This window comes from Podarcis erhardii, assembly GCF_964252035.2.
Source record: "Podarcis erhardii genome assembly, chromosome: 11".
NCBI classification, from domain to species: domain Eukaryota; kingdom Metazoa; phylum Chordata; class Lepidosauria; order Squamata; family Lacertidae; genus Podarcis; species Podarcis erhardii.
In genome coordinates, this window is record NC_138501.1 from 18,713,103 (window position 1) to 18,737,479 (window position 24,377).

At 41.2% G+C, this 24,377-nt stretch overlaps 2 protein-coding genes and 2 long non-coding RNA genes across 6 annotated transcripts in view; 1 reads left to right on the forward strand and 3 right to left on the reverse strand.

Moving 5' to 3' along the window:
- LVRN (laeverin) overlaps window positions 1-1,171 on the reverse strand; it is a 41,270-nt gene extending 40,099 nt beyond the window's left edge. Inside the window, exon 1 of the mRNA XM_081880381.1 lies at window positions 1-1,171. Coding sequence (XP_081736507.1) covers window positions 1-653 — 653 coding nt within the window. The 5' untranslated portion in view covers window positions 654-1,171.
- Window positions 1,046-24,369, forward strand: LOC309352225. The gene is made up of 3 exons (XR_014161159.1): window positions 1,046-1,183; window positions 11,732-11,835; window positions 16,693-24,369. It is a non-coding gene; the product is annotated as an uncharacterized lncRNA (long non-coding RNA).
- LOC309352261 lies at window positions 4,947-11,597 on the reverse strand. The gene is made up of 2 exons (XR_014161207.1): window positions 10,959-11,597; window positions 4,947-5,037 (listed from the first exon to the last, which is right to left on the reverse strand). It is a non-coding gene; the product is annotated as an uncharacterized lncRNA (long non-coding RNA).
- Window positions 15,821-24,377, reverse strand: part of AP3S1 (adaptor related protein complex 3 subunit sigma 1) — a 25,983-nt gene continuing 17,426 nt past the window's right edge. For 2 of the 3 annotated variants that reach the window (XM_081880611.1, XM_081880610.1), the window contains exon 6: window positions 15,821-16,366. In XM_081880611.1, the coding sequence (XP_081736737.1) occupies window positions 16,238-16,366 (129 nt within the window). In that variant the 3' untranslated portion in view covers window positions 15,821-16,237. The remainder of the gene's footprint in view (window positions 16,367-24,377) is intronic. The other variant, XM_081880612.1, reaches the window with a different exon arrangement.

Below are 24,377 nucleotides of genomic sequence, written 5' to 3' on the forward strand. Positions count from 1 at the left end.
CTGCTCTCTCCTTCGTCCTTATAGGTGTCCGCGAAGAGCCCGTGGAACTCCGGCTCGGGCTGGATCTTGCCCCGGAAGGCGAGCTGCAGCTCGTAGAGGGCGCCCGCGCTCAGGTTCGCGCGCAACTCCAGCACCGCGTACTCGTTCCGCGGCGCTTCCCACAGCTCGGCCACGGCGACGCTGCTGCTGCTGCTGCTGCTGCCGTTGGCGGCGGCGGCGGCGGGTCCCGCCAGGGGCCCCCAGACGGCGGCGCGCTGGTAGACGAGCCCCACGCTGTGCAGCAGCACCGCGTCCGTGTCGCGGAGGCAGCGCACGGTGATGTTCACCTGCCCCGAGTGCGTGCGCGGCTCGGGCAGGCCGGGCGCCAGGTGGGGCCACAGCAGCAGCGAGTAGTGCACCGGCTCCAAGTCCCCCGGCAGGCGCCAGGCGTCCCAGGCGCCGGGCGGCCGCGCGGAGGGGTCGGCGCGGGCGGGAGCCTCGTCTGTGGGCGCCGCCGCCGCCGCCTCGTCGCCTCTCCCTTCCAAATCCTGCGCGCAGCGCCCGTACAGGATAGCCAGCACCAGCAGCGCCAAGAGCAGCGCGCCCAAGAGCAGCGCCAGCAGCGCGGCGGACTTTTGGCCCACGTAGAAGCCCGAGCGCAACTTGACGGTCATGGTGGCCGCTTGAAAGCGAGGGGAGGGATCCTGAGCGACTGAGGAAGAAATTCAGCGCAGGATAAGGCCTCCTCTTCTGAGCCGGGGAAGGGTCAGGGCCTCTTCTTCGTGGCCTCAGGGGGTCGTCGGCGGAGACGGGAGCGCCAGGCCTGCAGGGCTGGAGCCAAGCAAGCTGTTGTCTGAGGTGGTCTGAACGCGGCACACCCCGCCTGGGCGCCCCAAATCCATCCTTCCTTCAACCCCGCCTCTTCTTCCACCCTTCCTGGGAGCTCCTCATCTGAACATCATCTCCCAGCAGCTGGCTGGAGGCGAAAGCCCTCGCTGGTTCCCTGGAAGGGTGAGGAGGACTTGGAATTGCTTTGCATCCTCCGAGACTCCTCTTGTAGTCCAGAGCCCATACTGGAAGCTCCAGCAGGAGGGGCTTTTTGCACATTCCTCCTCTGATGCAGCTTGGAAATCGGGCAGGGAAGGTTGAGGGGGGAGTAGGACACTCCCTCAGCCCTTACTTTAGATGTTCAGGCCCCTTTAAGGTAGGAACACAGCTCTTTTTTCTCTCCCTAATTGTATTCCCACACAACACATGTTGGGGGCTCCTGTCCTGGGTTGTGTAAAGTGGGTTTGATGCATCCCAGGTGTGCACCCTTTTCGGCTTCGTCAGCACGACCTTGTACTCATCCAAATAAATGACAGTCTGCAGTTTCCCCGTTTAAGTTGCATGTTCCCGATCCATGGATAAGTGGTGAAGGGAAATACAACAATATAAAATTGTATGTTACCCAACTGATGGTACTGAACTGCATGGTGCAGGTAAGTTTGTTTGTTTGTTTGTTTGTTTGTTTGTTTGTTTGTTTACTTATAACATTTTTGCTGGATGCCATCTATCTAACTCTATTCCCATTGACAAGGTGCTCATCAGTGGGCAGCTGACTGAGCCAAGCAACACAAGGCTTTGGGTTTTTTAACCTGCTGTTTTGTATAAGTCTGGTGTATCAGAAAAAATTGAGAAGATTGCCATGTGCCCTCTTTTTCCAGGACACTTTTTCATGGGTAGAGTCGTCATAGCAATCCATAGTTAAAAGTAGAAGTCGGCAACTGTGTCCTCTTTGTTTCTCTTCAGAATATGGCAACCCTGTCCGTCTTCAGATATGTCAAGGGCTGTCACACAGAGGGTGGTGCAAGCTTGTTTTTCAGGCTAGGACCCGAACCAATGGGTTCAAGTTACAAGAAAGGACATTCTCACTTAACATCAAGAAGAAGAGCTGTTTGACAGTGGAACAGACTCCCGCAAAAGATGGTGCACTCTCCTGCCTTGGTCTTAAGCCGAGATTGGATGGCCATCTGTCATCCCATTTAGCTGAGATTCCTGCATTGAAGAGCGCTGGACTAGATGACACTTTGGGTCCCTTCCAACTCTACAATTCCATGATTCTATGAAAAACAATTGGCCATGCATGCAGATAAACAAATACTTGTGCACATGCCCACAATGGACATCTGGCTTCCTGAACTCAGGAGATGGTGGGGAAGTACAAACTGAGGGGAGGCAACAACAATAACAACCCACAGTGAAATGCATTCCATTAAGGACTGCCCATGAGTGTGGATGGAAAACAGAGACTTCCGGGTCAGCGCCATCGCCGAATGGCGGACTCCCTCCGAGCTCCGGAGGGAGTCTGCTGGGTAGGGGTCGGGTCCTGCCGCGCCAGCGACGCGGGGACCCTCAAAAACCATGGGCGGTGATGCCCATGGACTTGGTGACTCGGCGGGCACCGTTTGCGCCCCCCCGACCCGTGAAGGAGCCTTTTTAAAGGCTGCGGAGCAGGTGACGGGGGGGTGTGGTGCTATGAGTCCACTGCTTCCCCTGCCTAGCGAAGCCGCATGCCATTCGGCGGAGAGCAACGACTTCTTCTTTGGAAATTTTGGATTTGGACTAAAAAGAACAACCCGTGAGTAAATTTATTGGACTTAAAAGGGAAATTTGATCTACGAATTTGGAGCGAGCGGGGGGGGGTGCAAAAAGGAAGTCCGCCCCCCCCTGTTGTAGATGGCTTAACGCAAGGATTTGACAACTAAGATCGAGAGATGAACTTGCTTATTTGAAAAAAAAATTAACTTCACGAAGGGAAATTACAATAAGTGTGCTGGAGGAGAAGATTGATTTGTGGGAACTAAAGTGCAACCCCCCCCCCCCCCCGGGAACCGGGAACGATCCGCTATGAGAGACTGGTGAAGAGACACAGAAACTTTGACAGCTGTCAAAGTAGCTGTCAAAGCAGGAAAATAAAAGAGAACTTTGTTACGATGGCTTTGCTGGTTAGATTTGTTACAATTTGGACATAAATTACTGGAAATAAAGGCAACAAGTTATTTGACTTTTGGGTCTGATTTTGAAAGAAATTAAGTTACCATATTCCCTCTAGAGGGAGGCTGGGACATTGCAACAGTAGCAGCAAGTGGAAAAATACTATGAATTTGAGCAGGATTCGTTATCTCTTGGGAAAGCTGCAAAAACGAAGCATTATTTTGTCTACAGAGGTTTCTATACTAAAGGAGACAATGGATTTATCTATTGAAGAAAGGAAGGGACTTGACGCAAGTTATGTTCCTGAATAACAAAAGCCTCTGTGGAGAACAAGAAGTTTCTGAATTAGAAGGCTTCTGCAGCAGAACAGGAAAAAGCAACCTGAGGAATAAGAGCTGGACTAAACTTGAAGTTGGAGCATTTGGAACATCCAGACTTTAAAAGGATCAAGAAACAGAATTTGAGTTAGACTCTTAAACATAGATGTCTGGATGGAAGAAGAATGATCTTTTCTGAGAGTTTCTCCGAGATTGGACTTTCTGAAATTAAAAGCTATCAAAAGACGGCAAAGTGGAGCTGAGATATAGACGTGGATGCACCAGGCTGGCAGCAGACAATGGATGAACTTTGGGGATCGGAACCGGGGAACGGGGGGGGGGGGAGATTTGGAACCCAAAGGCTGTAAAATTACATATTTTTTCTTTCTTTTCTTTTTTCTTGTCTGTTGTTTGAAAATAGGGGAATTCGTGGAAGGGAAATGGGGTCGATCTTAGGGAATTATATAAAATATAAGGAGAAATGGTTAATTAAGATAAATAACATAAATTAATTTGGAATAAATGGGTTATTTAAAATTACAAATAAGGTTTTAAAATTTGGGGTAAGAATTTGTGGAATCAATTTAAGGGAAATGGAATACAAGAGGGGGAGGGGGGGAAGTCCGGGAAAGATGTCACTGAAACTAAGTGTAAACTATATTTGTCTTTTCTTTCTATCTTTCCTTTTTATTCTGGAAAATTTTAATAAATATTATTTTTTAAAAAAAAAAAAAAAAAAGAGTGTGGATGGAAAACATTGAGATAAGAGTCTAAAGTGCTCATGTGTGGATGAATGGGCACAAAAGCACACTTGGAAAGATAAGATCTGTAGCCACCCATGTGTGCATTGCTACTGGATGCAACCTTGAAGGTAGGTGGTCCATGCAGTGCTTAAGACCACTGAATATACATACAGAAGCGAAGGAACTAAATCGCCAGTCCCAGTTTGTGACATGTGCACCTGTGCCATACAAGTGATGCAAAACATGTTTCAGTAATGCACCTGTGATAACAGTTTTGTGTATCCTTGTAAAGAATTTGGATATCAAAATCTATAAAGAAGCACTCTCCTTACAAGCAGAGACATAAAGCACACAGTGTAAAATCCAGAAATATTGCAATGCTTGGGGGTGTGGAGGGACCTTTAGTGAGACGAGGGATTTTAGATTATCCTAGCAATGCAAAATCATTTACGCTTTTGGAGCTGATTCCCCCCCCCCTTCAACCCCAAGAATGCAAATGTTTATGTCTCATTCTCCTAAGTATAAAGCTAGTAAATGTTAATACGAGAAAACAGACAGTTTACATAAACAAGAGTTCATAAAAATGTGTACAATGTGGTGCTGAGATGATACAAATAACCTGTATTTATGGGAGCACTGAGCTAAATCCACTGCTGAGACCCTGACCACTGCTTGTTCACCGCCTATCTGCTCAACCCTACTGTTTTGAAGACATCTGGAAAACAATTTAAATGCATGCAGAAATGCAGAACTCAAGAAAACGTTAGCATTCGTTTTGTTAAATACTAGTTTACATTATCATATCCTGGTTTAGTTTTCTCAGACAGCCTCCATCTGCTTCTTATAGAAAGGACACCAGTTGCTGCATATCGCCTTACATCGCAGTCATCACCATATTGGTTATGATAAAAAGATGCATATACAAATAAACCCCTGAGCATGCATTATGTTTATTTGCTGTCCTTCTTGAACCTCAAACAACTTTTCCATTCCTCCGTCACCCTAAGCACGGTTCTGAAATCCTGTTGAGTAAAAAAAAAAAAGACATTACAAGAGGACTACTGTGCAAGGATGGCCATAAACCATAATGCTGTGTGTCTGAGTAAAAATAATGGCTTGACCACAGGTAGCTATGTAAAATAGGGATAGCCAAGATAGTGCCATGCAGATGTTATGAACTACAGAGCCCATGATGAGAGTGCCCAGAGGTTGGGGTTGAAAGCTCCCTTAGAAACCCAACTGAATGCTACATGTTGGCCAAATGAGCCTCAAAATTCCTCCCATCTCCAGGCTCAGTCAGGGATCAGATATGTCTGGCACTTGCAAACTCATAACAATGTTCATCTTAAAAAGACGGTAACATATATCATCATGCTGTGTGTGTTTATGCAAAGAGCGATGCAAATCGGCATGGAAATGGGGGGTGGTCTGTGTGCAAGGGGGAGCTGAGAAAGAGGAGGAGCAGAGAAAAAGAGGTGAAGGTGAAAATGGTGTGCAAATGAGGTTACAAAAAAGGAGAGAGTAGGAGGCATAGGAATGGGGTTGAAAATAAAAGCAGGGGCATGATGGAATCTGAAGAATAGGAGGGGTGGTGGCTTCATAATTGGCCAGAAGGTGAAAAGGGTGTCTAGAAGCTGCCATGTGTGGGAGGAGGAAGATGCAGGAGTAGTTGCATAAAAGCAGAGAGAAAGATCTGAAGGTGCAAAGCAGGCCTGCAGAACAGAAGAGAGAAGTAGCTTCAGATATGAAGTTGGGGAGCTGAAAAGCAAGCTTAGAAGTTGAATGGGATGAGGAAGGCAAGTTCTAAGGAGTTAAATGTTGGGAGTTGGCAGACTGAGTGAGCAAGGCACAGCCTCTAGTTACAGCAATATAAAGCAGCAAGTGGGACAAGCACAACAAAATTGGACAGAGTGGAATACTCCTGTTAATGTTCCAACAACGATAACAACAATTTATTATTTATACCCCACCCATCTGGCTAGGTTTCCCCAGCCACTCTGGATAGCTTCTAACAAAATATTAAAAATACAATAAAACATCAAACATTAAAAGCTTCCCTAAACAAGGCTACCTTCAGATGTCTTCTAAAAGTCAGATAGTGGTTTATTTCCTTGATGTCTTAGGGGAAGGCGTTCCACAGGGCGGGTGCCACTACCGAGAAGGCCCTTTGCCCGGTTCCCTGTAACCTCACTTCTCGCAGTGAGGGAACCGCCAGAAGGCCCTTGGAGCTGGACTTCAGTGTCTGGGCAGAACGATGTGAGTGGAGATGCTCCTTCAGGTATACAGGAACGAGGCCATTTAGGGCTTTAAAGGTCAGCACCAACACTTTAAATTGTGCTCGGAAACGTACTGGGAGCCAATGAAGGTCTTTCAGAACCAGTGTTATGTGGTCTCGGCAGCCATTCCCAGTCACCAGTCTAGCTGCCGTATTGTGGATGAGTCAGCTATGTCTTCTTAAATACTCAATTTTATTCCTCCTCCCACTTGGTTTTGCATGTCTTCTCCCCAACAGTCAGTCTGCATTTCACAAACAGAGTATGCTCAGTCCTCGTTAAAATATTTTGGAAATTCCTTTAGATCATGTTCTTTTTTGTACTTTGGGAAACCTCAGAGTGCTGCTAATTCGTTCCTCTTGTTTGTCGGCAGTGCCATTTTGGCTACAAAAGCATCAGCCCCAAACAGTGCATCCTTTTTTTCCCAAAGGGAAGTTGCTCACACTCGCATTATAAGTTTTGTTGCCCTTTTCCAGCTTTCCAGCTGTGCGGTATCATTCTGAAACGCAGCAATACTATTATGTACAGTGCTCCAGATGTGGTCATACCGTAGATTTGTATGAGGGTACTATGATATTACCAGTTTTGTTTTTTATTCATTTCTAATGATCCCATAAGCCATAATTTAGCTATTTTACAGCTGTTGCATCAAGCTCTCCCCTATTACCCCAGGATCTCAGTCACCACCAGTTTTGACCCTCTTAGTAATTATGGAGTTAGGAAGTTTTGCCTTGGTGTTTATCGCTTCCTTACATTGAACTACAGATGCTATTTTAATCCCCATTCACCCAGTTTGGAGGGATCCTTTTGGATCCCCTCCCAATCACCTGACTAATTTGTTGTCATCAGCAAACTTGACCATCTCACTGCTCACTTCTAACTCCAGAGAATTTATGAACAAGTTTAAAAGCATTGCATTTTTATTTATTTTTTACATGTCAATTCAGAAAAGTTTCCTGGAGGCAACAGGCTTATAGAATCATGATCCAGACAAATAGTTTGTATCTCACCACAACATGTGGTTGCATATCAACTGTGAACAGAACTGGCCAGAAATCTATAGTCTTTGTTCCAGGGCCCATTCCTGGCAGAACATCCAGCCTTCGTCATCTTGAGGCTTGAGACGGACGGCAAGCTGGATAGCACCGACTGTTGCTTAATCATTTTGTAGAGGCTCCATTTGTTTCACTTGAAGATGTTTAATTCTTGATGTGATGTAAAGAGTGGGGTGCCTTTTCTGTATTTAAACGTTTTGCAAACAATTGAACATTGTCTCACAAACACCTCCATTTTCCTCCATGGATCTGTGGCCCGTTTGAATGGACAGTTTTTTTGAGATTTTGGAATGGGATCAAATAAATGCACATCCAATCCAGCAGTCCATACTGTGTCATCTTCAGCAGTAGTGCCCACCTGAATTACAGGGTGCACAATTGCAGGGCTATCTTAGTACAGACAGAATGATTGCTTCCGGACAACCTGCTTATCAAGCATTAATTCTGATTTGTTTGCAGGGAAGTTAGATGAGTCAAGCATGTGTAAATCTGCACCTTCCAGTACATTTTTTTTACATCACTTTCCTTCTTGTAAGAATCTGGTCTTTTGGGAAAGTGGGCTTGTTGCACAAGACCAAATCAGCTTTAATTATGCAGCCAAAATTTGCTGGTATGTACTTGAATTCCACAGCCTGGAAGCACAATATGAAAGCAGGCCATCTTTTACCTTCTAATCGAGGTAGAATTTATAGTATCTGCACCAGGCGTAGGCAAACTCGGCCCTCCAGATGTTTTGGGAGTACAATTCCCATCATCCCTGACCACTGGTCCTGTTAGCTAGGGATCATGGGAGTTGTAGTCCCAAAACATCTGGAGGGCTGAGTTTGCCTCTGCCTGATCTACACATAGAAGTTCAGATACCTGGTTAAAAAATGTACCTGTGCTATCACACACTGGGGGGAAATAGTAGGAAATTATTATTTCCATCTTACCTTAGGGCAGTGTTTCCCAACGTTGGGTCGCCAGCTGTTTTTGGACTACAACTCCCATCATCCCCAATTAGCAAGACCAGTGGTCAGGGATGATGGGAATTGTAGTCCAAAAGCAGCTGGAGACCCAACATTGGGAAACACTGCCTTAGGGAATCTGGCTGCCCAAGTACATTTAGCTGTTCAGTTTGTGGTTGTTAATATTACACACAACAACAAATCATAACAGAAAAAGTAATTGTGTTCTTGTCAGTTCCTTTTTTCAAGACTGCCATAGCTGTACTTGCACAAGCCAGATAATCTCTAGAATCTGTAACACTACAGGAGTTCTAGTATGTATTCAGTAAAGAATGCATTCATTATACCAAGGTGGTCCAGATCTTTTATCTCCCACCATCCACGGGCTTTTACAGGTGGCCATCTGCCTACCAACCATCTGACATCATTATGATGTAACTGATAGGCAGGCAGGTGATCCTGAACATCTGTAAATGCTGACCCACACAGTGGCAGGGAGTTCTGTTTTGAGTGGAGAATTCAGTCCTGCTCTCTGCAGGGGCTTGCTTCACCAACACATCCTCTGCGGGGAACACGCTGATGAATCAGGACCGCTGCCCATCAGCTGGCACCACCCAATGATATCAGCTGATTGACAGGTGGGTGTGGCTTTGGAGAAGTGACCTCACGCTCCAAATAGTACTCCCTGGCAGGCCAAGGTTGTACCAGGGGCTAGAGATTCCCCACCCCTGAGTTATGCAGCAGAGAGCTCAAGCACAATTGCATTTGTTTTCACTAAAACATATTTTATGGGAATCATCTCTCAACTTTGAAACTAGTTCTGTATTAATAGGAACAGCTGATAAGCCTCAGAGCAGTCATTTAAAGTTATGACATGCAAAGCCACGACTTAGAAGTGCCAAGACTTTTGTTTTGCGGTTATTATTGGCATGACTTTACACTTAGTTTGTGCTATTTATCTCAAATGTTTTCCCCAATTCATCAAAGTTGTTAAACATAAAAATACAGCATAGATGCTAAAACCAGGCTCAGCTACTGATATTGTTGCACAGCCTTAAGCCTGCCTTTGTCTGACTATAAGACTTTGGAAGTGCAACAAAATACATATTTATTGTAAAGTGGCTAGAAGTCTAAAAAAAAACCCTTTTAGATCAAATCTGATGGTTATTAGTATTCAGAGAATACACAAGGATAATGAAAATATGGCACACATCAGCTCTTCTAAGGTTAATTCAATTTCCAGCTTCATCAACCATTAAAGGAGGAATTGAGCCTGCTCTCTTCTCCTTTACCTGTTCCCTCCTCTTCCTGTCACATAGACATCTTCACAAAGATCCTGATTTGTTTAAACCAGCTTCCAATTGTGTTTTGATGTTGTGCGAGCTTAAAGTCAGTTGCAATTCCACTTCTGCCTTACAGAAGAGTGGTTACTGAGTAGGACTGGAAGCAGCCACAAATATTCACACCATCTATTTCTCACAAATAATTGTCTTGTTTACCGGTTGAGCATTTTATTTCATCGTGCCAAAAGACTAGAAATATATTTCTTATTCACAGTTTCTGCAGGAGTGGCAAATAGTGAAATGTATCACAAAAATCAAAAATCGGAATTCTGTAGCTCATTTATGTTCCTGGAAGTGAGGCTGACAGGGGTAATTATTTAAGGAAAATATTAAGGCAGATTTGGCTTGTTCTGATTGTTTTTCTGTTGAAATAACTTTCCCCCTCATTTTTGCAACTCTGATGGCTACTCACAGGGAGTCTCCGTCTTAGAATGAAGATGAATGACTTATGAATCATGTGAAGGACTCTGTCCCAAAGGACCTATGGGGAAGGAAAGTTCTTAGATAACAATGAGTAAACCTGATGTGACATTGTTGTAGCTGGGGTAAAACAATTATTTCTGCATGTTCAGTCTGCATTCAATGTTTACCATCAGGTAAGATGGCTCCAGCGAATGTGGATTGATGGCATAAATTGTATTTTGATAATTTACAGTGCAGATGATGCCCATCTGCTTAGACCTGAGAGAAGGCTGCTGGCTTGCATTTCAGCTTCTTTTCTGCTCACCCGTCTCATCCTTCCCTGCTGTTCTTAGATCATTTTTCTCAAGAAGCCCCATATCATCTCACTTCTCGGATCTGCTGCCACCAGATTTGTTAAAAGTATTAATGTTGATGATGCAAATCCCTCTGTTACCTCCATTTCCATTTTTTTATTTTTATAAACCATTGGTGGGCAGGCAGAGAGCAGTAAGGGAAACAATTTTCTAGATTCAGTAACTGCTGAGTAAATTCTGCATGAGCTATGTAGTTCAGGATGAGCAGAGTTAAATCTTAACTAATGAATCAACAGTCCTTCTTTCTTTGGTTTGAATTAAAAGCACATGATAAAAAGAAATAGGCGGATGCTTGTGATCTTGCCAGGCTTATTTTTCCAGCTGGAAGTGTGCTGTTCCAGCTATGATTATTTGCAGATGAATATTCAGAAATGCATTATTTCTATTTTCAAGGGATAGTCAAGGCGGTGAACTGAGCCATTGTGGATTGTCTTACTCATATTATATTTAGGAGAACTCTGCTACGGCACTGCATAAAACAATTTCAAAATACACCAACTCCAAAATTGCAGCGTTTCCTGCAACACTTAAAACGCTTCATGTACTCACCTGTAAGGCAGCCTTTAATGCAGATGGAAAAAAACCTGAAATTAATGGACAATATTAGCCCACTGAAATTCATAGGCAGTATTAGCAGGTCTAGTCGTTGGATCTACTGAGTAAATTCTACTCTCAGAAGAACTTGGTTGGATACAACCCAGTCTAAATAAGTCCTGTTGGTTATATCCATCGGATTCTAGCTTAACCTCTTTTGGAATCTGCTAGCACATTCTTATCTTTATGAGAACCTTCAGGTGTCTGAAGACATCTGCCATGTAACAGAATTTTGCAGCCAACAAGAAGTTCTTGAAGCACATAGGTAATCAAGATAATCAAACTTAACCTCTAATCTAATGCAAACAGATTGTTCTATCATTTGCAAATAGCAGGTTAGACTGTGTTTTCCATAACCAAGCACATATGATGTTTCAAAAAAAATGTCCGAAACCCACAAGATTAGTATAAAAATGTGAGCATTTGCAAATAATGTAGAAGCAACCTTTCAGTTTTCTGTACTGCAGTCATTAACCTATGACTCATAGGAAATTCAAGAGCTGTATGCATGTTTGGCCCCCTTTTTGAATGCAAAGAAATGGAAATGAAAACACACTGAACTACTTTGAAGTATATTATTGATCTTTTTTTACCTTTTCTAACCCTATTAAAAAAAAAACCAGAATAAAACCAATTGTTACAAGTTTCTTTGTGCACATTGTGCAAATGTTTTAGTGCATCCCGAGAAGCCAGGACCTGATGCTAGAGATTTTCTCTATTTTTTCCAGACACATTGGAGCTTAGCACTGGCATGAAAAACAGGTCTGGAGTGGAGCAGCAACTCAGAGGAAATCCTATTTATACAGGCACAGCATAAAGTTGGCTTCCACAGGTGCATTTTGCATCTTCATTGGATTATATGTCATCACCTCTCTGTACATTAAGAGAGTAAAGCTGTTTCTTAAAAAGACATGCTGAAACATTTAAATGTATGCCATGTTAGAATTATATAGAATTTTCATATAATCATTGATAAGCTAGAATACCAATTAAATTTAAGGTTCACATAGCCTCCAAGAATCCCCTACATCCCAGTTCATATAGTTGGTTCTAGTTCAATAGTTCAACTTAGCCCATCTTCTTAGCTTGCAAAGAATTTGAACTTTTAAAAATCTCGATGCAGTTATTGGGGAAGGGAACAGAAAAGCCCATGGACAGGATAGCATAAATCTGAATTTAGCCTGAGGAATGATTAAGTAATTCTGCATTCCATTTTTCCCCAAGAGATGGGGAAGCAAAGATGTGAAAGAAGCCCTTAAGGAGCTTTGAAAACAAGAAGAGCAATCTTAACCGTGGTGTATATAGTAAAGGGAAACCAAACAAAGATTGACGATATTGTGTATCTGTTTTTCTAGCTGGGCTTGAGATTATGGCCACCCACTTAGTGATTATAGAGTTTATGAAAATCTTAACAGAAATGGTTAGGGACGAGGCAGGAAGCAATTAATACACTGAATAAGAAGTGGTCGGTGAAATGTTCTGGCAACAGCCTAGAAAACAGAATAGAGAAGCCACCCAATATGAGATGTCGGAACACATTTGTAGGGGTTGTACGCAAACTGCTCCATAGAACATCAAGTTTATCTGGTTTCAGGCCCAGTTTTGGAACAGAAACTGCCTTGGTTGCCATGATAATGACCTTTGCAAGAAAGGGTCTGGGAGAGTACAGTCCTATCTCATTCACCTTCCTATAGCTCAATCACAGCTATAGGTATATCCTGGATTTTTCTGTTTTCTATGGGCAGCTCTCTCTACTGCTGTAGAGAAAAACAAGGAAGGACTGAAGGGGGGGGGTGAGAACTGTGTAAAAGTAAAGGTAAAGGTACCCCTGACAGTTAGGTCCAGTTGTGGACGACTCTGGGGTTACGGCGCTCATCTTGCTCTATAGGCTGAGGGAGCCGGCGTTTGTCCGCAGACAGCTTCCAGGTCATGTGGCCAGCATGACTAAGCCGCTTCTGGCAAACCAGAGCAGCGCACAGAAATGCCATTTACCTTCCCACTGGAGTGGTACCTATTTATCTACTTGCACTTTGATGTGCTTTCGAACTGCTAGGTGAGCAGGAGCTGGGACCAAACAACGGGAGCTCACCCGGTCGCAGGGATTCAAACCACTGACCTTCTGATCAGTCACTTCTTTCATTCAAGCCTTGATAGCTCCTCTTCCCCAATTCCTGTGGCTTGCCCCTGTACGCCCTGCTTTTATTGTTTTGCGAAAGAATGAAGAATGCTAGTGTAATGAAGTCAGAAAGCACCCCATGCCTTCAAAGTATTTTTAATTAACATTAAGTATGAACAGAAGACAGGAGTGCCTGGCGTGCTCTGGTCCATGGGGTCACGAAGAGTCGGACACGACTAAACGACTAAACAACAAAAGTATGAACAAGACTTTGAAGGGACGTGGGTGGCACTGTGGGTTAAACCACAGAGCCTAGGACTTGCTGATCAGAAGGTCGGCGGTTCGAATCCCCGCGACGGGGTAAGCTCCTGTTGCTCGGTCCCTGCTCCTGCCAACCTAGCAGTTCGAAAGCACATCAAAGTGCAAGTAGATAAATAGGTACCGCTCCGGCGGGAAGGTAAACGGCGTTTCCTTGAGCTGCTCTGGTTCACCAACTCCCTCGGCCAATAAAGAGAGATGAGCACCGCAAACCCAGAGTCGGCCACGACTGGACCTAATGGTCAGGGGTCCCTTTGCCTTTACCTTTATGAACAAGACTTAAAAATATTCTATGTAAAAATAAAAAAGATACGTTGTGCCAGCTACAAAGCCGGGTTCCTACATTTAAACCCAAAACCATGTTTGCAGGGTTCCTATTCTTTCAGAATCAGCTTGTCAATAAACTTTAACTGGTCTTTATCTACATTTAGACCCTAGGACTACATTTATGAAACTGAGGACAGCATCCAACATATGCTTAAAGCTTTTACAAGTGTTTTATTTCGGGCTGTCAATGTTTTTTGGGCTTGGTGGTAGAACCTCTTTGGACAGGGCAGAAGTCAACAGAGAGCAGATATGTTCCTTCACTAACTCTTCTGGGCCTCTTAATAAACTTTTGATATCCTCCTGGATCTCTGAAGCTGGCACTGGTTGTCTTCAGTACCCAGCTTTGGGCCAGCCTTATCTGTCCCAGGTTCCCAAAACCCAAGCTCACTGCCTTCCTAAGTGCTTAGCCATTTTAAGTATTACCCACATGCAGCCTAGCGATAGGAAGGGTGCTTTTATTTTTCATCCCAAGATTCTCCAAGATTACCTTCCCCTAACCCTTCCATAGTGACCTTTCTAGTCACCACTGTGCCTTCAATGTGTTTGTAGACTTAACTCCTATAGCCCTAGCCATCATGGTCAGTTGTCAGAAGTGATGGGAGTAGTAATCTAGCAGAATCTAGCAAGGATCCACATAGGGTACTCCAGCTCTAGCCATATATATAAAAGAGAACACAGCTGCCTGTGTATTCCATTACACCAGGGAGCTCAAACAATGTTCTTGATGAGTTATATCATCTGAGAAAACTGGGACAATTGAGAACCATTTTTTTCCTACAGAAAGTTTTAAAATAACTGAAAAAAGACAGTGTCTTTTGGAACATGTTGACTTGAAATTAGGTCCCTTTCATCCATGAATTAAAAAACAACCACCAGCTTTACAAACATATTATAAAGCTTTCCATAACATGGAAAGGCTTGTTTCCAGACCCAATTAGTTTCCAGATATACAAGTGTAACTGTTTTCCTTCCAGTTCTATTCAGACGTGTGCTCAACAATAATTTTCATACTTCAAAACTAATCACCTTGCTCCCAATGCAGATGGTTATGCTGATATGCCTGCAATATTTCAACTGAATACCCCAAAATACAGGTGCTCCTTCATTAAATTGTTCCAGTATTTGTTGTGGAAAATCTATCTGAAAACAATGCCTTACGTACTCAAATCCTCAAAATCTCTCATGCAACCTATTGCTCAATACCAATTATCTAAGTGAGCTTCTGGTTCTAGGGAGAATATGTTTGATTACATGGGTGTGGAAAGAAAAAAGCAAGAGCTTTCATTAGGTCCTTGCATGCAATAAAAATCCAGCCAAGAAGCTTTATTTGAAACAGGCTCGGAGAACTATGAATTTTAAGAATCTCAAGCTTCTTTCCAAATAAGTATGTTTGTCACTTTTCGGTTTGGCTAACCAGATACAAAAGCTATTTAGTTTTTTTAAAATCCCAACCCTTAATGCATCTATAGTTATTTCATTTTAAGTAAAAAATTATGAAAAGGAGGTTCCAGAGTCTTATTAAATGTCAGGCTCCAGGGTGTTTTCCTTTACTGTTCTCTGTTACTTAAAAGTTCTCTGGCTGCCAGTCTAAGGGATGTTGCACTAGTGTAAAGGCAAGAATAATGATTGTACAGTGCAGCAGCTGTGCTAGTGAAAGCTTGTGCAACAGAAAGTATTGGGGCTACAGCAATCTGTTACGCAGCCAGCCACAAGAACCATGCTGGCTTCCTCTCGTGCAAGTCATTCTGCTACTGCAACTAGTATACTGCTAAGGAACTTTAATTTAGTACTACACTGAATTCCTCCCTACACTGCACAATTGCAAATGGTTTATATGATCCAATTTTAATGCAGTTTGATATTATGTGCTGTTATTACTGTAGGCACCCAGATTCTGCAACAGAACTTCTACACTGAATTTAAGTCAGGATTTCTGACTGAAAACTAGCATATCTGTGGTCAGAGTTCATCTCAAGTGACATATACATTAGAATTTAAGGTTAATACAGTATGGAACAGTCATTTATTGCTATCCACAAAGGTAACAAACAAATGATTGCAGTCCACATAGTTATGACTTTATTTAAAAAGCAAGAGAAGATACAGCTGAATTGCTTTCATGCAACATTTAAATCAGGATCTTAAATAACTTGAAGGAATGTATACAGGACTGCTGTACTAATTACAGAGCTTAGTCTATACAAAAAAAATGCCATACAAAGTAAATAAACAGTTTGAATTATTTTTCCAGAACATTATATGCTTGCTTTAGATGGGCACAGGAATTTTATTTGGAAATCACAAACCACCCACTCTCTTTAAATTCACTAAGCAAAGCACAATCTACTTCACATAATTTTATAAAGGATTTCTACAGAGTAACATGACCTTTTATTTAAACAGCAAAACATTGGTTTGGTAAACATTTGCGATCAACTTCTATTGTTCTTCATTTTTACCTGGAGTGCACAATTTATTTAAAAGAGGGAAGGTTTGGCACTTTTATACTGATGTCACCAATATTTATATTTCTTGGGATCTCTGGAAGATTCATATTCTTTACAGCTGACACAGCCCGGGCTGGGGCTCCTGCTAAACCAGCCTGTATACAGAAGAAAAAGATATCACTAAGATGGCGCACATTACACTCAGTCACATACCACAAGGATGACTTTATTACCATAAATAATTATACACAGACACCAAGACTTGAGATTAGAAAAAACCAGATGGTATTTTGGATTGGAATGAAATGGACTACTCTGAAGTATTTAACGAGAAAAAAAGCAGTTCACACAAACTCTAAAACATGGTTAACACGTGCAATGGCGACTTGATGGAAAAAATTAATGTAGAGTCTGTAAAACAACCAGATTGAGGTTAATAAAAGTTAAAGCTCATGCTGTCTTTGATTTTTACTGTTTCCAGGCATTGCAGCACGCAACCTGCACCAGTGTTCTGACACCTTCAGTTGGTGACCAATCTTGATAATCAGCCATTTTTTATTGATTTGTATTACCTCTAATATGTTTATTTCTCTTATGGCTTTAGCATTTAATCAAATGCTGAAAACTAAAATCATATGCAAAAAATATGAAGAAGCTTTACACTGATTTTATATCTAATCATTCATTTAGTAGTGCTGAATAATGAATGACCTCTATATCTTTTTTCCATTCCACCTCACTTCAAAGGCTATGGGGACGTTCCAAGAATGAAATCCAAAACACTTAAAAATCAAGAGCCTGCCTGCTACATGGCTGTTGATCCTTCAAAAGAACATAGGCTTACACTAAATAATTGATTTTGGCAACTCAGATGCTAAATATAAACATGACTAGTCCCTCCCATCCCTGACTTATTGGGTCTTCCCTTTCCATTTGTAAGGTTTAGAGAAAAATGCTTCTGAGCCAAGACTTCTGAGTTCAACATAATTTATCTATGAAGGAAAAATCCCTGTGTTCGGAATTATTATCCACACAGAAGACAAGCAGTTACAACCGATCTTTAAACAAATACATTAAGGATTAAAACTAAGCAACTATGTTCAGGATAGATTGACAACATAAAGGTTGCCGCTCCAATGTGTGCAAAAGTTGTCTGTATGATTCTGAGATTACTACTACCTGTAGCCTGCCTTCTTGCAAAAATATGCAAGAAATCATCTCCATTTCTAGAAACGTCTTATATACACATTACCCACGCTGTTTAAGGGATGCAGATTTTGGAAGCTTTGCCATTATATCTGCATTGCTCCCCCAACTGCATCTTGGTATTTCAAACTAGTAAATTCAAGAGCAAGCCAGGGTTATAGAGGACTGCCAGTTACTTCAAAGAAAACTGTTAAGACTTAAATATTCAAATCACTATTGTGGTACATTGTTCTTTAAGAGAAATGTACAAAATGTTTGCCAGCACAGATGAATGAATTTAATTAACCAAGATGTTTATGTCTTGCAGTCCTGCTTTACAAGGCTAGGCTTAACTCTTGCATACTTTGATTCACAAATGAACATTAATACTCACATAAATTTGCCTAACTACGTTCTTGATTTTAAGGTTCCACACTCCCTTGAAGTTAATCCAGGGCAGAGAACAATTCCTTCTGGCAGAAAACTTTCCAGGCTCACACCAAGCTGTTCTGTGACGAAATACAGGCAAGCCAGCATACTTCTTGCCTGGAAGGTTGGCTTAATATTTTGCTTCATATACTAGTCTACTGCATTCTTCCTTTAGACATGGAGAAGCTGCTTACTGCACAAGCACCCTTAGTCAAGAGTTTTTGCTAGGCACTGTGGGGGCCATGAAAGAAACTTTGCCTATGTTAATTTAAATGTATAATTGCTTCTGGGATATTAAGATGGTGGGTAACTGGGGTCTCAGCAGCATTGCAGTGTGCCTAGCTGTGCTATAAGCATTTTGTTTAAGGGTTCAGGCTTCCCATAGGCTTCATTAGAGTTACCTAAAATATAGGGCTACTGTGTTTTGTCTAGTACAAGCATGTGTCCATATCAGAAGTTCACTACTTTCAAAAAGCTTGTTAAATGATCCCCAGAACCGTTATCCTCTTAATCTGCAATATTTCTAAATACAGTGGTACCTCAGGTTAAGAACTTAATTCGTCCCGGAGGTCCGTTCTTAACCTGAAGCACCACATTAGCTAATGGGGCCTCCTGCTGCCGCTGCACAATTTATGTTCTCATCCTGAGGTTAAGTTCTTAACCTGAAGCACTATTTCTGGGTTAGTGGAGTCTGTAACCTGAAGTGTATGTAACCTGAAGTGTATGTAACCTGAGTATTTATACAATGAAACAAAAACTATTTCAAGCTCCATCAATCTTTTCACAAGGAAATATATCTGAAATGTGTTACAACCTACATGACATATGCCAACCAAGCATGCTTGAACACAAGCCCCACTGAGTTCTATGAGTCTTATTTCTGAGTATGCTTGGGATCAGAATGGCAGCAAAGAAGAAAAAAATTCCACCTGTTTCATCTTCTGCCATTAAATTCTTCCTCCAAATCCAACTTTATACCCCACTCCACTAAATACTCAATTTGGCAATAATGTTTAGTCATTACTAGTATCCCTTGCAAAAATGCATGAAAGTCACATTGCACTGCCCAAATTTAAACAGGGATGGATAGAGGGGAAGACAGCGTCCCTAATGTAGTTAACCTTTAACTGACTGTCACCCAACAAAATCCAGTCAGTGCTTTTTCTAACAACTGACACTTCTGGTCTTCTCCTTCCCAACACACACTTTTACGTTCACACACTTTTAAGAGAAAGGGCTTAGCTTCCAAAATTAGGAAGCTTGAACCAGGATTTATATGTGGTTTTATTACAAAGCTGCAAAAAAAAGGCAGAATAATAATAAATGCTGACTTAATTGTTGAAAATACAATTAGGGCACCAAATTAGCAAAAAAAGAAATATAATACACCATAGGTATTTACCGCTAAGTTCAATTCTACCAAGTTAAATATCGCTTACTCCCAAGTATGCATGCACAAAATTGCAGCCTTAGAGCAGAAGATAACTTCACATAAAAGCTCCTGCAATTTTTCAAAGTTCCTTTCAACTGAGTTGGGGGGCGGGAGGTTAGAAAGGCTAGAATTATTACACATGTTCACCTACTGAATCGGAATGTTTAAGACAGGTTAGCTTAAGCAGGTACCGTATTAGAAAACCAGGACATACCCTTGTGAACTGGCCAGAACCCTGGAATCTGAATATAATCACATGAAAATATGCATAACTTCTGATAATCCCTCAAAATTCTTCCAGGTTTTTTGTTGTTTTTGTTATGTATTTTGTATTCTCATTTTGTATTTTTCTGCTGTGAACCACACTGGGATCTTCAAATGAAGAGCAGAATACAAATTTGTTTGTTTGTTTGTTATATCAAAAGCAGAAGAAATGTAGTTGTAAACAGGCTCTCTGGCAATGTTTATTTGCTCACAAGTCCTAAATCTTGTGATAGCCTCATCTAATGGCTGATTAAGCCCTGGCAAACTCATGATTTTCCACCTATAAATGGTCTAAATTAGATAACTGCTGTAACATGCATCCACTCACATGTTCTCAGCCTTGGGATTTCATGGAATCAAAAGTATGCAGATATGGCCTTAAGTAATTATTATTATTATTATTATTATTAATACCCTGTCCATATGGCTGGGTTTCCCCAGCCAATCTGGGTGGCTCCCAACAGAATTAAAAGCACAATAGAACATCAAACATTAAATGCTTCTCTAAACAGGGCTGCCTTCAGATGTCTTCTCGAAGATGTCTAAGACTGAAGATGCAGGAAACTTCAAACAGAGCAATTTTGCCTCCCAAAGTCTTGGGGACAAAGTGCCTATGAACTGAAAGTCAGGAGTAGGCAGAGCTCAATGAGTTTTTTTTTAAAAAAACAACAATCTATTTATTAGGGAGAGGGATGGGTTAAAAATTACAGGCATTCAAAGGCCAGGTGGAACAGGAGATTAAGTTCCAAGATCAGATGCCTAGGAAATGAACATAACTTCATAAGCAGCTTTTGTAAATTTGGGTTATACATTAGAGCTAGAATGAGCAGAGATGCTCACTGGATGTTTCGGTGCAGCACTTGATGGCATATCATTTGCAAGATAGCACCATTTCTGTGCTCTGCCAGGCCTGCCAATGTCCATTACAAACACTTGACTAGTGTGTGAACTCCTCCCTTGCCCTGGGAACTCCTTCATATCCAGCCAGTTAGTTGAATTGATTTAATGTGAAAGACCCTGGCACCCCACTTCAAAACAGCATACAACAGGAAACACACATTTCTAGCTTTATGTTGGTTAACATGGCAGCTTTTTTATTCCTTTTTTATTCCTGTCAAACATTCCAGTATCCTTTCACCCTACTTTACTTTGAACAGAAAAAGAAAAAAAAACCTCTTTTAACCAACCTGAAACTGTTGTTATTAACCTCATAAAAACACTCTTCTACACCCAAAATAATAAAGTCATTTGGGAATGTCAGTATTCATGTATACCACGACTGGCTACCATCTATTAAAGACACCAACTTTGTTTTATATGATTTCCATAAGCAGACCTTAGTGGGGAATATGTACATTTTGGGTTATTCCCATCCATAAATGCTGGGCAGACAAAACAACATATTTACCCATACACCACTATAAGAGAAGAGGACCAGGACCTTATATTTAATTTGGTGAATTGACATCTGCCAATTTAAACTAGAATGCTGGATTCAACATACATCACTTTAAGCATGGGATACAGGTCACACAGTACTTCTGAGACAATGTGAACAGCTTTGGAATAATGTTTATAAATACTTGGGTGTTTTACCTAAAACACATCAAATATTGGGAACGAATTACAGAAGATGGTGGCAAACATGCATTTCTTTTTGTGAGCCCATCCAGTTCACAGAAGACAGATGGGATGGTGTCTGTCAAAAGGAAGGGAGATTAGGAAGAGACCTGTTTATTCATCTTACCTCCTAAACCCATTCCCATCTCGCTCCTGGTCTCAGAGCTGGAAAGGGAGTGGGCTAGAGCAATGAAGGCAGATGAGGCACAAAGGAAGGATTCAGCACCCTTCATCTGTGTGCTCCTTTTACTGCTAAGGACAGACTGTATATCCCGTCTACACATTTATGTTTAAGGGTTTCCACAGAGTTTCAGAAGTACAGTATGAACTTACAGACAGCTCAAATTGCAACTAACCAGGCAACACATTTCCCCAGCTGCTTTATAATCTCAAATTAAATGAGCACACAGCAGTTTGGCATTTCAGTTCTTCGTCAAAAGCCACTGGATAGACACAGAACTTAAAATACTGGCTTGTGGCTATAAACTGAGCACGGTAAAAAGGCTGAGGTGACACAATTAAGTACACTCACCCAGTTCACACAACTAGGAAAGCCATTTCCCTTTCGGCAGAAAATATAGAACTTTCAGGACACTATTTAGTAATATGGAAGTTGTGCATTTTTTTCATCTTTTGTAGCACATTACATGCATTTAATTAACATCAAAAGTGTGTAACGATGATCACTTTAAATCTGTATTATCCCCAGAATAGGAGGATTCTATCAGCTACCTTCCAAGACTTCCTTGGAAGACATATGGACAGGTTAGCGTCCCAAGAGCTTGTGCTCATTATAAAAGGGGAGTCCTTTTATATGCACCTTTCTTGGAAGTGACTCCTCCCACATGTTTGAGACTTGGATATCACAGCTGCTGGTGTTCTGCATTAACCCTTCTTCCCAGAACAAGTATGATTCAAAGCAGCAGGGTTATGAAGAGGATGGAAGGATGCACTACAGAATATAAAAGAATGGTCATGTTCTCTTCTCATGAGGTTAAATAAATGAACAGAATTAGAGAAAAAACAAAATGAAGTCTGCAAGTATATCAAAATGCCAAACAGATAGAAGACTTAGACATACTCTTGGAAATTTCAAGCACTTGGATCACAGCGATAGTAATGGATGGGCATGGTTTTTAAAAATTTTGTTTGTTTGTCATCTCCTTTAAAAATTGCCAGACCCAAAAATAAAAACAGAACATATACAAGCAGAAAGTAAAATAGAGCAATACTACATAAAAAGAAAACACACACTAATTAAAACCCCTGTTCTTAATTGTAGAATTTTTTTGTGGTTTGGGGGAATTAAATCAAACTGAACTGGCTGGATTAATTATTATATAAACTATGCTTTACAATGTACAAAATTCTTCCATGATTTTGGTCACTTTTAGGTTGAATCCGGTCTAATATAGCCACTTTAAGGTATTGCTCCCACCCACTGTTTAACTGAATGAAGACACATTTAGCTACTTATAACATTTTAAAATTAGCTAAGAATCAGTTCTATAGAGAATTTTCATCTTCTAAAACAATTAGAACAAATATCTGAAGTTTCCTTTCAAATATAATAACGGTACAAGTAAGATATTATAATAGGATTTTACTTGTAACCAACAGGGTCAAGGGTCCACCTGACATTTAGAATATACAGAACTATGATTGCAGCTTTTTTTTCTTCTCTAATAAAGTCTACCCAGAAATATCTCCCTCCTGAAGCTTATTGTGTGCAGTTTTCCCTTTCTGTGGAAGTTATTTCAATTCACTGAGTTCTAAAAAGAAGATTCTCATCATTTGTACATTATTACTCTGACTGGTTTTTAATTTCCACAAGTTTTGACTGCTTGAAATTTCTTTTAAATTTTTAGTTCTCAAAATCGTAAGACTCATTGAATTGCAGAGTTGGAAGGGACCCCAAGGGTCATCTAGTCCAACCCCCTGCAATGCAGGAATCATAGAATATCTCTATGTAAATTAAAATAATACAAATTAGTTGCACTATGTTTGCAATATGTACCATTACAGCTCAATTCAACTGGCAGTGGGGCTATTTATTTAATTCATGCATCCATCCACAATACAGCGTGGGGTTGATTTCTGTTTCCTGAATATCAGCTACCTTTTAAAAACACACACTTCTAAGATTCATTTTTGGCATTAGCTTGAAAATACACAAGCAGCTAATCTTGAAAGCTTCATCTGGTAGCATTTCATCTCTAGCACTATTTCCTCACAAGTTAAAAATGGAAAATTCCTTCCCTGGAGCATCACACTTACACATTTTGACCATGGACTGTGGCTTACCCACCTCCTTCCTGCTGCTGCCCCCTAAAAGTCATTCCCAAGGGTCAGACAACCCTCTAGGATAGTTCTCAATGCCACATGATGGCAGAAATCCAAGACGCCATCTGCAAGTGTGAGCAGAAGCTCCACTAAATTCAAACCCTACCCTTGGGATTATCCATGCTTCCACACCAATAAAGTTTATTCTGCAAAACTTAAAATATTCAATTTGTATTACTGCATTTGTAATTGGGGATCAATAGTCCTTGAAAACTTTTTTTAAGCAATTGGAAGTGGTTTATGAGATGATGTGCTGCTACTCTGTCTCCTTTCCAGAGTATGAAGTCCTTGTGGCATTCTCCATGTTTAAGTGTTACATCACCAGTGATGTTAATTATAACTGAGGATAGCCAGGGTTCCTCTTTATTCAGAATTTTAAATCAGCCCGGAACCTTAGTTTCAGATTCTCATTCAGCAGAAAGCCTAAACAGCCTTACTTAATAGCTGACCTAAGAGTTATGCTATGGTTAAGCCAGATGGTAAAACCCATGCTCCAGAAGGAATAAATGGGAGCAGAGAAGAGGAAACACACAACCCTGATTTCTGCTTCTGATTGCGTAAGCAATTAGAAGCATTACGTTTGCACTAGCACAATCAGATTGCTTTGTAATGTGAGCATACAAATAATAAAGCTACATTAAGAAAAAATTATAAATTCTAAGAACACTAATGAAAGGGGAAAGTAAAAATAAAAATATATGAAGTCAATGACAATCTAGTAAATACACTACAGGCAATAAAAGATGAGGGAAACTAGCACAAAAAGTAGGCTACAAAGACTAATATGGGTTTATCAACACATAATTTTTGAGTCTGGCCTAATTTAGTTATTGCCTTTGACATCATTTTGCTTTCCCTTTATTTTATAGAAGCACATTTTTTTTCTGAAAATT